Source organism: Prosopis cineraria, unplaced genomic scaffold (genome assembly GCF_029017545.1).
Source record: "Prosopis cineraria cultivar Desert tree isolate PC_DT_omini unplaced genomic scaffold, ASM2901754v1 PC1567, whole genome shotgun sequence".
Classification (NCBI taxonomy): domain Eukaryota; kingdom Viridiplantae; phylum Streptophyta; class Magnoliopsida; order Fabales; family Fabaceae; genus Prosopis; species Prosopis cineraria.
In genome coordinates, this window is record NW_026556892.1 from 3,072 (window position 1) to 15,955 (window position 12,884).

The following is a 12,884-nucleotide window of genomic DNA, read 5'->3' on the forward strand; positions in this document are numbered from 1 at the left end:
TAGGATGTTTAATAGAGATAAATATGAAAAGATATAGTTAGTTTAAAAATAGATAGTTAATTTATTTAGGGATGAGATTCAATTACAAATACTTTACATTTTTAAACGGAGGGAGTATAAATTATCCCTCAATAACATCCTTACATTAGTAGTGAAATTCAAATGCAAGTTATTATTCATTAGTAACTAAACCAATTTTTGGTTACTTGTAGCTTTACTAGCTTTCACTTACTCACATAGGGATTACAGTTGGATAAGTTTGGTACTACATCTAAACTTCATAGGTGAGGATGTATGCATACATATATATATATATATATATATATACACACACATATATATAAGGTTTTTTTTTGGTGAACTATTTATAAGGTTATTTTTAAAAGATTATATAAAATAGCAAGAAAAGAAAAATAATGAAATGATATTAATTTCATCATCATCATGTTTGGTAGTTAAAATATTATAAATAATTGTCCTTTGCCAACTTAATGCATATAGAATTAGTAATAAATTGATAACAATATGATAAAATATAAATTTCAATCCATGAATTTTTCTTATTTATTGATTCAATACCTAAACTTTGAATTAGAACAACTTAGACCCAATTTTTTTTTATTCAGAACATTTTTAACCTTGGTACAACTCATTCTTTATAATTCCTTACCTCAATAAATTATAAAAATTGAGTTATACTGAATTAAAGTTTAAAAATTAAATTAATAATTAAAAGAAAATTTAGAAACTAAAAATTATATATCTATCCTAAAATTTTGCTGAGTTTTCTTATATTGGGTTTCAAAGAGGCCATCTTTCTAAATTGAGAAGCCCATACGCTCAAACAAGCCCATTTGCAAACATAAAAATGTAATCTATCTGCAATTACTTCTCCAAATTCCCAGGCCTGGCATTGCTTAACTCTATTAAAACTCAGTTTTTATATCCCAAAAAAAAAAATGGACCCCTAAAATAGATAGAAAAAGAATACATAGTGAGATTTTTTTTTTCAATGTCTCAAAATCTATCTAAATCACTCGTTTTAATGTAAATTTACGTTTATACATCCATGCGTTGTGTGTGTGTGTGTGTGTGTGTGTGTGTGTTGGGGGGGGGGTTGCAGTGATGTCTATAATTGACATGTAATTTTTTTTTTTTTTTACAATTTGGATCCCTTGTATTCACAAAAGAAATACATAGATGTATTTGATAATAAATGAAAAAAAATATATGGTGGGTATGAGGTGAAATTGAATGCTCATTCCCAGCCACAATATAAAATGTTTTTTAAAACTTCTATTTGATCCAAAAGATAGATATTGGAAAGGTCTTATATATTTTCAATCATACCCTTACTTTATTATATTCTACTCAAGTACTTCTCCGATCTTATTTATAAGTCATTTTTACCAATCTCATTAATATCGATACAACAAAAGTATAAGGAATAAAAGTAAATAAAATTTCAAACATAACTTTTAAATAAAAAGAAAAAAGTAAACAACTCATGTAATATTAGTTTTATGTCTCTCTCGCACTTTTTAATGGTAATTTGAAAATTTTAATTTAAAATAAAATAATTCCATCAGCTAATGACTTATAAAATTAACTATATTGTGCTTCTAGAAAGCACCTAATGTACAAGACCTGGCAAAGTAATTAATAAAATTGTTTTAAATAAATTAAATATTATATTTATTCTATTTAAAAATACAATTGAAAATATGAAATTTTTTTTAAAAAAATCAATATTTTAACTAAATTTTAAATGTATAAATTAGTTAATAATTATTTATATTGTGGTTTGAAGTGAGTAATTGATATCCCTTTTTGGCAAATGTGGTTTTATAAAACCTTGAATGGATTGCTTTTGTAAAGCCCATGATTTGGCTTTTGTTTTTTCCTCAAATCTCTAATCTATAATACTTCTGTGGCTGTATTTGTTTTTAACTTACTTATAACATATTCTACTAAAATTAATAAAAACCTTAAAGCTTATTAAAATTATTTAGGAATTTAATAAATTTTCAATATCATTATATTAAGTTTGCATACTTTAGTAATGTAATTTTTCTCACGACATTAATAAAAAATAAAACAAAAACTTTGTGATGACAAATTAATAACATGACTTATAAATATGATTTGAAAAATCCTTATCTCCACCTTGTAAATAGTATCTTAGGAGTGAGTTACTCCATCTAATCTCTATTATAAGACAAATTCTAGAAAAAAAATAGATAGACTTTATTATAAGACACATGACCCTTGTTTGAAGTCATTAACTATGAAATTTTATTTCATTTTCAAACAACGTTAATGAATGAATCTCCTCTCCTTAATTTCAATCATTATGAGGCCTTTTATAGTAATATTACCTCTATTTTAAATTATAAGATATTTTTGGAAGAGCTTCAACAAAAATAAAATTTCATTAATAATATTTAAAAAAATATAACTTTTAATCTTTGCACTTTCCTAGTGTTTTACTATAGATACTTGCATTTTTTTTCCAGTATTTTAAGTTTTTATACTTTTATTTTTAGTGTTCTTAAAAAAAAGTATAAGAACCCATAACAAAATACGAGTAAAGTATAGAGATAAAAAATTATGTTTTCTCATAATATTTTTTTCAATATTACCTTTGCCCTTGTATTCTTTCTTTAGTATTCTTTCACATATGAAGTGTTAAATAAAGGGTATTCTTATATGTTTATATTTTTTTCTTTTAAAAAAATTATAAAATGTATTTAATAATACATATTAGTATGTATAATGTTATTTGAAAATATTTTATAAATTGAGACAGAATAACGCGAGGAACTATATACCTTTGCAGGGCTCTATGAAGCCGTTTCAACTGGGGGAATCGTGGAGTTAGAAAGCAAGTCTCTCTCGAGTCATGATAGTGACTAAAATAAGTGGTGCTTGTAAGGTGAGATTGCTAAGAAATTGCTTGAGAGAGAATGAAATTGAACCTGCCTTGTAAACATGGCATCAAAACTAACCCACTCTGCGCCTCTTAATATAACCTAAATAATTAAACGGTCCATACAACTTGACTTGTTAAAACGGCACGCTTTGAAAGTGATACAGAATCTACCATTTCCCAAGAAAGAAAATGCCACAAACAAACACAAAATGTGACATTCTTTTAATAAAAAGGGATTAGGTACCTTTAATGCGGGGTTTTAATTGATTAAATTATTACTATGATGCACGCAAGCTAGTACAAATTGGACTAAAGTTATCTTTAATTACGGAAATTAGTGAGAAAAGTAACCACGTGCTCCACAGAATCATTCTCTCTCTGTTTTGTTGTGGCCAGGTACTATTGTTCCACATGGTTTAGCTCCAGCATCAAACAACGCGGTTTAAAAGTTATAGCGTTAGTGAGAGAGAGAGAGAGAGAGAGAGAGAGTTGTAAAAGAGAAGTAGTTTGGCACTGGGCAATATGGAGAGACTCCTCTCCTATACAATATAGAGGGGACGGATGAGTTAGGTCTGCACAAGATTAAGACATTATTGTTCAAAGAATACTTATTTACAAATCACCCATCAAAAAAATTCTCACATCATGAGATTTAATTAGTTGACTGTGATTCATTGGCCAATTTTTTCCTAACTAAACTAACCTATTTTTTTTTCTTGATAATTAAATTTAGATAATATTTACTACATATATTATTGATTTTTTTTACAAATTTACACTTTCAATGCTGATTTATTTGTTGACAAGAAAAATACATTATTAAAATGTATATATATTTAATAGAAACAAAATTAAAAACTTATTAATAAAGAAGATTAATGAATTCTAAGATTTTACTTAGATAACATAAGTTAAAAGTTATTCATAAATAAATTTGGAAGATGAAACTTAATTTCAGAGTGCGTTGATAACCACTGGCTTAAGTAAACATGTTATGTTACGTATACTTAACGTATGGCTTAAGTAGACAAAATATGGAAGCTTGAGTTTAGTTATTCAATTAAATTTATGCCAAATCAAATGATATTGAGATGAGATAAGGTGTAACATATTATAACATTGAAAGTTAAAGATAATAAATTGTGTATTGAGCACTAATTTAAAGAGAATTAGGGAGGCAATTATCGAAATAAGACAATAATGATAAACACATAATTAAAATATTTTATTTCTCCCCCATAAATCATATAATGAGTACAGACAAGAGAAGAGAAGGACTGAGAAAAGAAGACACACTTAAGAAGATTCAAAAGGAAAATGCTTAAAAAGACATGAGGGTATTACAAAAGGCTCCCTCAGTCACATGGAACAACTCATTCATCCCTTGAAGCACCTCGTTCCATTTGAACCATCAACACTACCAACACAGATTTAAACAGAGGGATTGCTCCTGAACGATCCAAGAGCCTTAGCTGCTCCTGCCCTTAAGATGAACTGGTGGTAGAATGCTGCAATGGCTGCCCCAATGAATGGTCCCACCCAGAAGATCCACTGTGCCAACATAAGCAACACAAGTTTAGATATAAAGTTGCAGTCTTTTTCTACTTTACATCACTGACATAGCAGTTTTTAAGGTAAAAAAAAGAATTATGGGAAATCACAAATACTCACATGATCATCCCAGGGTTTCTTTTGGTTGAAGATAACAGCAGCTCCAAGACTCCTGGCCGGGTTGATGCCGGTGCCAGTGACTGGGATGGTGGCCAAGTGAACCATGAACACAGCAAACCCAATGGGAAGTGGAGCCAAAACCTTCAAGACAGAATAAAGATTAATAAGTAACCAAGTTGATAAATTTTATTCACAAGGAAAGTTTGTAGCAGACAGTTAAAAGAGCAGGTGAAAAAACAATGAACAAGTGGGAGGGGTTCACAAGCAAGTGCGGGACATGTATACATGTGAGGCTCATGATTCCCACTTCTTTATTATTATATTATTTAGGAGAATCTGATAAAGTAATTGGAGGTGAATACAGAACACCAAGATGATATTGACAAAAATGAAGGTGATACTGGAAGTGGAAGGTTGGAGAAAATGACATAGGCTATATCACGGACAGAATTATGACCACTTTACTTTTGGACCTCAAAACACTTCAACTTTGCTTTCAAGGTATAAAGGAAAACAAAAGCATGAAAGATAATAACTAAAGTAGGATCCATTATGCTCATAACATGAAAAGACATTAGATAATCTTCTTTATTCATGTGCCAGCCATGATAGGATCCAAGCACCACCACAAACTCACATAAGCCGTTGGACCCATGTTTATCAAGCGCATGGTGCTATTAACTATCATGCTTCTGGTAATTTTTGTATAGGAAAGTGATAGCAGTACTACCCCAGGTGAATCAAATGCTCGTCCACAGACAAAATATGATCCCTCATGATCAAAGAAATTGAACTAGATAGAGAAACAAGCAACAAAGTGAATTTCAAAGGATTTTCAGCTATATCGCAATTCTACCAGTTTTTTTTTTTTCTTTTTTACAGGAGCAACCAATATATTCATCTTTCTGACTCTCTTTAGGTTCCATTATCAGAGAATTTTTATCAGTTGATGACTTTATAAAGAACATACACTATTTTCTCTTTTATGTCTCTGTTTCTACTAGATTCCACCCACCAGCAGTTACATATCTTGGAAACTATACATTTCTAATTCCGATCTATTCATAATCTCTGCAATAACTAGAAGCGGATCAATGTTACTATTAAAACGAATATACAAAGACAGAGACTTTAGGGCTTTCTGGATATCAGAATTCACAATCAGATCAAAGTTGTAAATTCCCAAAAGTTACATACTTCAAAGAGCATGTATCTAGTATTTATCATCTTAGCATATATTCTTTCTTCCCTTCAACCAATGTTTCATTCAGCACAACTTTTCGGGCCGTCATATCTTTTGTTGCACAGTACGTGGTTCAAACAGTATTCTTCAGCTAACTTCATATCATATCAATTAATGAAAAACCCACAAAAGCACAAAAAGAACTCATCTCAGCAATAGCAAGATAAAATACTTACAGGCACATGGGAGTCTCTAGCGTTCCTCTTGGGATCAGTTGCAGAGAACACAGTGTATACCAAAACAAAGGTTCCGATGATCTCAGCGCCTAAACCGGTGCCGGTACTGTAGCCGTCGTTCAGAGAATTGGCCCCACCACCGTACCTGGTGTAGTGAGCCTTTTGGAAGGCCTTCACTAACCCAACTCCACAGATGGCACCCAAGCACTGAGCCACCATGTACAAGATGGCTCTGATCAGTGACACCTTGCGAGCCAAGAAGAGCCCAAATGTCACTGCTGGGTTGATGTGACCTCCTGCAATTGAACCATAAATTTCAGAACTTGAAACTTTATTCACCATAATAAAACCTACATGGCTTAGTGGGTGTTCTCTTATGACTCAGAAAATAAGGCAGAAACAGAGGATCTTTATTTTGAAGCTCAAGAAAGACCTTTGAGGATGATCACCAAACCTTTTAAAAAGAAACCCAGAAAATTTTTTAGGATCCCAGTAAGGTATATTGGATAAAAGCAAACAGAGTTTTCAGAACTGAACTGTAAAACATGGTAGGAATACAAGGCCCCATATGAAGAGAAACCCAAAACAGTAAGCTTGAGAATAAGCCAAACTCTTGACCAACCTGAGATTCCAGCGGTGCAGTAAACAAGGATGAAGATCATGCCACCGAAGGCCCAAGCAATGCCGAGAATGCCAACGCCACCACAGACATCGCCGTTGGCTTTGGTATCGGACTGGAACTTGTAGCCAATCACAGTAAGAACGGTAATGTAAAGGAAAAGCAAAGTGGCTATGAATTCAGCGATCAAAGCCCTGTAAAAGGACCACTTGCCGAGCTCCTCCGCGTCAATTAGCGGTGCTGGAGGAGGGTCATGGTAGTCCTTGGTGGAGTAAGACCCACGCTCTGCAACCTCAACGTCCTTAGCCATAATAAGACTTGAGAAGCTCAAACCCCAAAGGAATCACGAAGAAAGTTTGGAAATTTAGAGAGAAAGAGAGGGGAAAGCTAGAGAGTTTGAGAGTGAACGTAGAGAATGGGTTGCAGAAATAAGAGAGGATGAAGGGGTATATATGGTGGAACTGAGGCTTGTGTCTGTCTTGCTTGTCTCGTGATTACAGTGTTAGAAAGAGGAGAAAAATTATTTAGCGATTTTGAAATTTAGTGGAAAATGGAAGTGATCAACCAACGGCGTTGGTTTCGCTTTCCCAATCACCGACCTCCACCTTCACCTGTGGACATAGTACCACCTCCCACACCCTTCTTTTCATCTTTTTGCGTTTTCTAAGGAGTTACTACACAATTTCATCCCAATTTATGAGTTTTTTTTATTAAATCATACATACTAATAAAATTACTAAATATAAATTTTAATCTTAACTTTTTAATAAATTTTTAAAACTATTCTTCATTAATAAAAGAGAAAAATTTTTATTAAAGGAATGAAATAATGAGTAATAATATTATAATAATATCATTAATATTTTTTTTAAATGTCTTATATTTTAAAATATCAAATCAATTTTAAAAATGTTTTATAAAATACCCCTGATAACATGGAGAGCATTAAATAATTTATATTTTAACATAATATAACTGTATTTAATTTTTTTGACCACATAACTGTATTTAATTGAAGTACCCTTATATTAAATACCCAATACTCACTTTCATTGATGAAGGATAAATAGTTCGAAAATAATTAAGATCTTTCGGAAATTTTAATGTGACAAATATTTTAAAATAGAGAGAGTAGCAACTTTATAACATGTTTCGGCAGATTTGATCAAAATATACTTTTTCTTTGGATTACATCAAAATTGACAAATGAATTAGTATTTTTTTTTCAAATACTTTTTTTGAATTAAGAATGTTATGACTTGCTATATGTTTTCACACACACACATAACTAATTGTATTAATGTATTGGTTGTAATGTATAAAAATAATTATAATTTACAAGATTTTGAAATTAATTTTTAGACATGTGGGCCTTTTGACGTAATTTCTCCTATTTTATCCCCCTTCTCGTGTTAATGTTTTCTGACCATAGCTCTAACATTACCGTTAGATGGTTGGTGAATAGTAATAATAATAATATAATGAAAAAAAGGTTGTAGTTGGAAAGATAGGTTGAACTCCATTCTTCTTCCAACTTCTACGACTTTTGAGAATTGGTTTAACTTACAAGATTCCAAATTTCAATTAATGCAATTGGTGGAATATTTCTTACTTCCTCGTTAAACCAAATTAGAATATTGAGACCACACTTGTATAATTCAAAATAATATTATTCACCTCTTTTAAAAAGATATAAAAAAAATCCATTTCTTTTTTTTTTCCTAGAATAAGAAACCAATGGTCCATGTTTTTGTAAAATAAGTAACAATAAAATTGTCGCTTTTGCTTCTCAATTTGTTCAAAGGGGAGGGAAGGGCTTGGATTAAAAGAAACAAATTGTACACCTCATTTATTTTTGACATGATTTTACCGTCACCATTGGACTTTGACCTGTCAGCTAACCACAATTTACACGCTTTATATATATATATATATATATATATTCCATAATTTCGATGTACACGCATCACACACACACACACACACCACAAGCTTTTTGAATAACTGATGTACTACCTTCGATTTATAAATTATTAAAGTGGTTAACTTTATAAATTATTAAATTAATAATAATATTTTATTTTAAATAAAATATTTAAATTACTCTTAAAAAGTAAGAGAGAGAAAAAAAATACTATATAATTTATTTACTTTTTTAAATTTATATTTATAATTTTATTAAATTTTATTTTTTATATTTTTGTTGTATTAATATTAATAAAGTTGATAGAGATAATTTATAAATAGAATTAAAAAATCACGATTTCAGAAGAAACATGAACAAAAGTGAAAACGTGGCAAGCATACATTAAAAGAGACGAAAAACTACTTTGAATTACTCATTCAGATATATGCGAATATTTTTCTGTCGTGTGATGGTGATTTGCAAGATAGCATTGTTACATTGAGAATCAAGTTCTACAACATTCACACAAACTATAATTCAAAGGATTAAAATATGTAAGTATTTTTAAGGTAGTGTTTACTTAATTGGGTTTTAAATTAGTAATTAATGCATGCTTTATTAAAAAAATTAAAATTTATAGCAATCACTATATATAATTAGCATGCGACTGTACATTCGATCAAGAAACGAAGTACGTTAACACGTGACTGATGCGTCCAAGTTCAATCGACTCAAGTCATTTAAAATTACAAATACACGCACATTAAATGAACCTACACCGTAGTATTTCCAAAATGTGAATATGCAGATCGATCCAAACCACACATCAAGCAATTGGATAAATACCCTTCTGGATAACATGTATACATATCAGGACGATGAACTTTAGCCTCGAAATTCGAGAAACTAATGTGTGTATGTGCGTGTCTAGGTGTTTCAAGGATTACGTATGTATGGGTTCTTGTATCAAAACCAGCGTGTGCCATGCTGCCTTTAAAACAAATTTGCATTTAAACATTGCCTTAGACTTGTGTTATTTGGTCCCTACAAATTTATTTGGTCCCAATAGAGCATGACCAAATGCTTATTGATTTGTTGATTCCACTGATAAGAAAGTTATATTAGTTTATCAAGGATATCAAATTTGAATTCTAAAAATACAGTAGTCTTGATGGTAGAGTTTCTATTCAAAATGACGAAACTAACACTCGATGGGCGCAAGTCCACGATGCCAGATGTTCTGTGAAATAAATTAGAGTAGGACCAAGCGGAGATGAAATTCAAAGTTTTGACAAAGTGACTATTCACAAGACTGACACTCTTCATAGTCGCACCAGGAAATTGTAACGTTATGTGAGACATTTATTGGCCTTTGATTAGACCTGGTCTCTCCTGAATTACACAGGGACGTAATATAATAATTAACTTATGATGATATACAGATCACAAATGTAATGGATGGCTCATTAATTAATTAGTATTTTAAATAATCATAACATCATAATAATATAAAAAATATTAATTTTGAGGATAATCAGGTTTTTTTATTGGTCACAAACAGAGCAGGGGAGAAACTTACGAATCTTTTTGGTCAAAAGTCATTTGAGGGTTCCTTCCCTAAATACAAACGTGCGGCACGCGGTTAATGCAATTTCACTTGTGCTTCTTTCACTGCTGGAGGTCGCACGCCGTACATACGTGTCTGCATGTGATTGGCTCATGAGGATAGCTCCAATCTTTGGTGAGAAGCGGACCCATTAGATGATCGACACGTGGGGAGTGCTCAGCCACGAAGTTTTTTTGGACGCTTTTGTTTCGGGAAACACGAAAAGTTGTGGCCGGAAATGGCTTGGCGGTCCGACCATGTGGGTCCCATTGCCATATGGGATCCGCCGCTGCACAGTCGCGCTTATCCCATTGGTCCATAACGGTACAAAATGATGATCTGGCCCTCAAAACGCAAACATAAATTATTACTCAATAAAGAGAAGATTAATTATTTAATCTCACTAGTTTTGAGTTGATTAAAATTTACTTTTTAAATTTTGATTAAATAAAATTTAATTTATATAATTTTATTTATTTAAAATATTAATCATTATATTATTAAAAAATTAGAAAAAATTTAAATTATTCTTATTTTAAATGACTAAATTTGTAAGAACTAAAATACAAAGTTGCACAAAGTTAACATTTAATGACTGAATTACAGATAAATCAAATTATAAAAATTAAGTTGTGTCTAGTTCAAGTTGAAGGAATTACATTTGAGGCAAAAGCATGGCATTAAATGATTAATTTTCTTCTATCTTTTTACGCAATATATACTTAGAAAATATAATAAATTAAATAATATAATAATAAAAATACATTATTATAATAAACATACATGTTAACTTTTTTAATTCACAAAATTTCATTTTAAATTTTTAAAAAATAATAATTATTGGAAGGTTGAACTAGATGGATGAGTAGTGCCGACTAAGCAATGTTTGTTTTTCCTGGTTTCTTTTTTCCAAATTATGGACAAAAAGTCGACTTCTTTAAAGGAAATAAAGAGAGAAGACAACAGCGGCCATGGAGATTATGATCACGAACTCCTTTAGTTGTGGGTGGATGAAATAATGAAATATTCATATGATTACATCTGCAATGATAACTACTTCCGTCAACATTATCATCACACAAGCACTTTTATATATCCAAATACACATGCATCCACCAATTATTTTAACCATATAAATTCTAAAAAATCATTTAGAATTGCAATCCTTTCTTTTTTGACCCCAATAAATCAAATATTGATATTAAAATCCACATGCAATATTCATTGATATATATATATATATATATATTATGAATAGATCCCCCACTATATCTACGCTAAGGGTAATAAATTTATTAGTCTTTTCTACTTTTATCTTGCACTTGACTTCCCATGATATAATATATATATTCATTTTGATCAGAAGCTAGGCCAATTGCCTAAATTTATATGAACATTCAAGAAACATAATATGTGAAATTAAACTGAATTAGTGATAAGAGAGACATTACGAGAAATGGTCTAGGTCACTTGCAGTGCTCAAATATAAAATATGTACTGTTGCTATTTGAAATGAAAATTTCGATAATAGAGACAAAAACATTTCATATATATACTACAATATAAAGACTCACATCAACTTATATGTTTTTTTCCCCCTTTCCACAGAGCACTTCATATCCACAGTGTGCATGCCTCACATCAAGTTAAAGAAAACTTAACGAGGTCCATACTAATTTGGATAGATCAAGAACCTTCGGGATTCTAACTTTGCCATTAAGGTTGCTAGCATCTCTAGAACTCGGGTTTCAAATCTCTAATTAAGTATATAACAATCCTATTAATTGAAGTAAGTGTTGAGTGGTAGATAAACCTATTAGTTAAATAGTCTCTAATTGTGAGCTTTACCCACCACCATATTATTAGTGACAGAATTGAAAAATTATTATCATTTAATGAGATTTTAAATAAATAACAAATTTTTATTAATATTTGTGATTCAAAATAATGAGTAATAGTTAGCCGTTAGATGTGGGGCCAGGGGCGGTGTTGACAACTGTACAAGCCGCAACAATCACATGATGCCAAGGCGTGCCAATTTTCTTCACTTGCCTTCTCCGACCTTCCCTCCCGAATTTTCTGACGAAAGTTCATGAATCTCCAGCTAACTCTCATCTCACACACACACGTAATGGTCACGAGCTAGTAATTTCCATCACCCATGAAGCTAACTAGCTAGGTAAGTATTTAATTTTAATACTCAATTCAATGCATGGGAGAATAGATCTATGTCCTCTATCTTTTTCATGTAAAAAAAAATTAGTTGAGTTTAATCTAACAACCTATTATATAAGATTAAAACGTGTTTCTGAGTTTAAGTAGTACTTATGAAGAACTTACTGATTACTCATATCATCAATAACATTCTCACATTAATAATGAAATTTAAACTCATAACTTTAATCATGTAAATTATAGATCAAATCTTTATTCATTAAACTATATTTATTGATTTAGGTTGTTTGTTTTCAATGCATAAGCAGTGAATTGTGAACATTAATGGACACATACAAATTGATCGTTAATGTATAAAAGTACAAAAAAGGTAGATGCGAAAGATGTTGAAGTTTCTGGAATGAAAGGGAATTAATGCCATGGACATATAATTACGTAAAACAAGAGACATAATGATTCTGTGCTTGACATATGTATATATCATACTCTATCTAAATTGACAATATGGCTGGAAGAAGAATAGTTAGCAGCAAAAAATGTGTAGTATTATTCTAAG

General features: G+C 30.8%; 1 protein-coding gene across 1 annotated transcript; it reads right to left on the bottom strand.

Annotated features, from left to right (window-relative positions):
• Positions 1 to 4,136: 4,136 nt before the first annotated feature.
• LOC129300392 (aquaporin PIP2-2) lies at positions 4,137 to 7,069 on the bottom strand. The gene is made up of 4 exons (XM_054938955.1): positions 6,645 to 7,069; positions 6,023 to 6,318; positions 4,604 to 4,744; positions 4,137 to 4,483 (listed from the first exon to the last, which is right to left on the bottom strand). Exons 1-4 carry the CDS (start codon positions 6,949 to 6,951, stop codon positions 4,364 to 4,366), a joined length of 864 nt encoding a protein of 287 aa, XP_054794930.1. The 5' UTR covers positions 6,952 to 7,069; the 3' UTR covers positions 4,137 to 4,363.
• Positions 7,070 to 12,884: the final 5,815 nt, after the last annotated feature.

What these genes read in the sequence shown, in the direction of transcription:
- LOC129300392 (XM_054938955.1), bottom strand. Translation starts at nt 6,951, where the DNA reads ATGGCTAAGGACGTTGAGGTTGCAGAGCGTGGGTCTTACTCCACCAAG. An exon ending in CTGCACCGCTGGAATCTCAG is followed by an intron (nt 6,319 to 6,644) that starts GTTGGTCAAGAG and finishes GTTCAATTGCAG; the next exon opens with GAGGTCACATCAACCCAGCA. An exon ending in CTAGAGACTCCCATGTGCCT is followed by an intron (nt 4,745 to 6,022) that starts GTAAGTATTTTA and finishes TCTGTCTTGAAG; the next exon opens with GTTTTGGCTCCACTTCCCAT.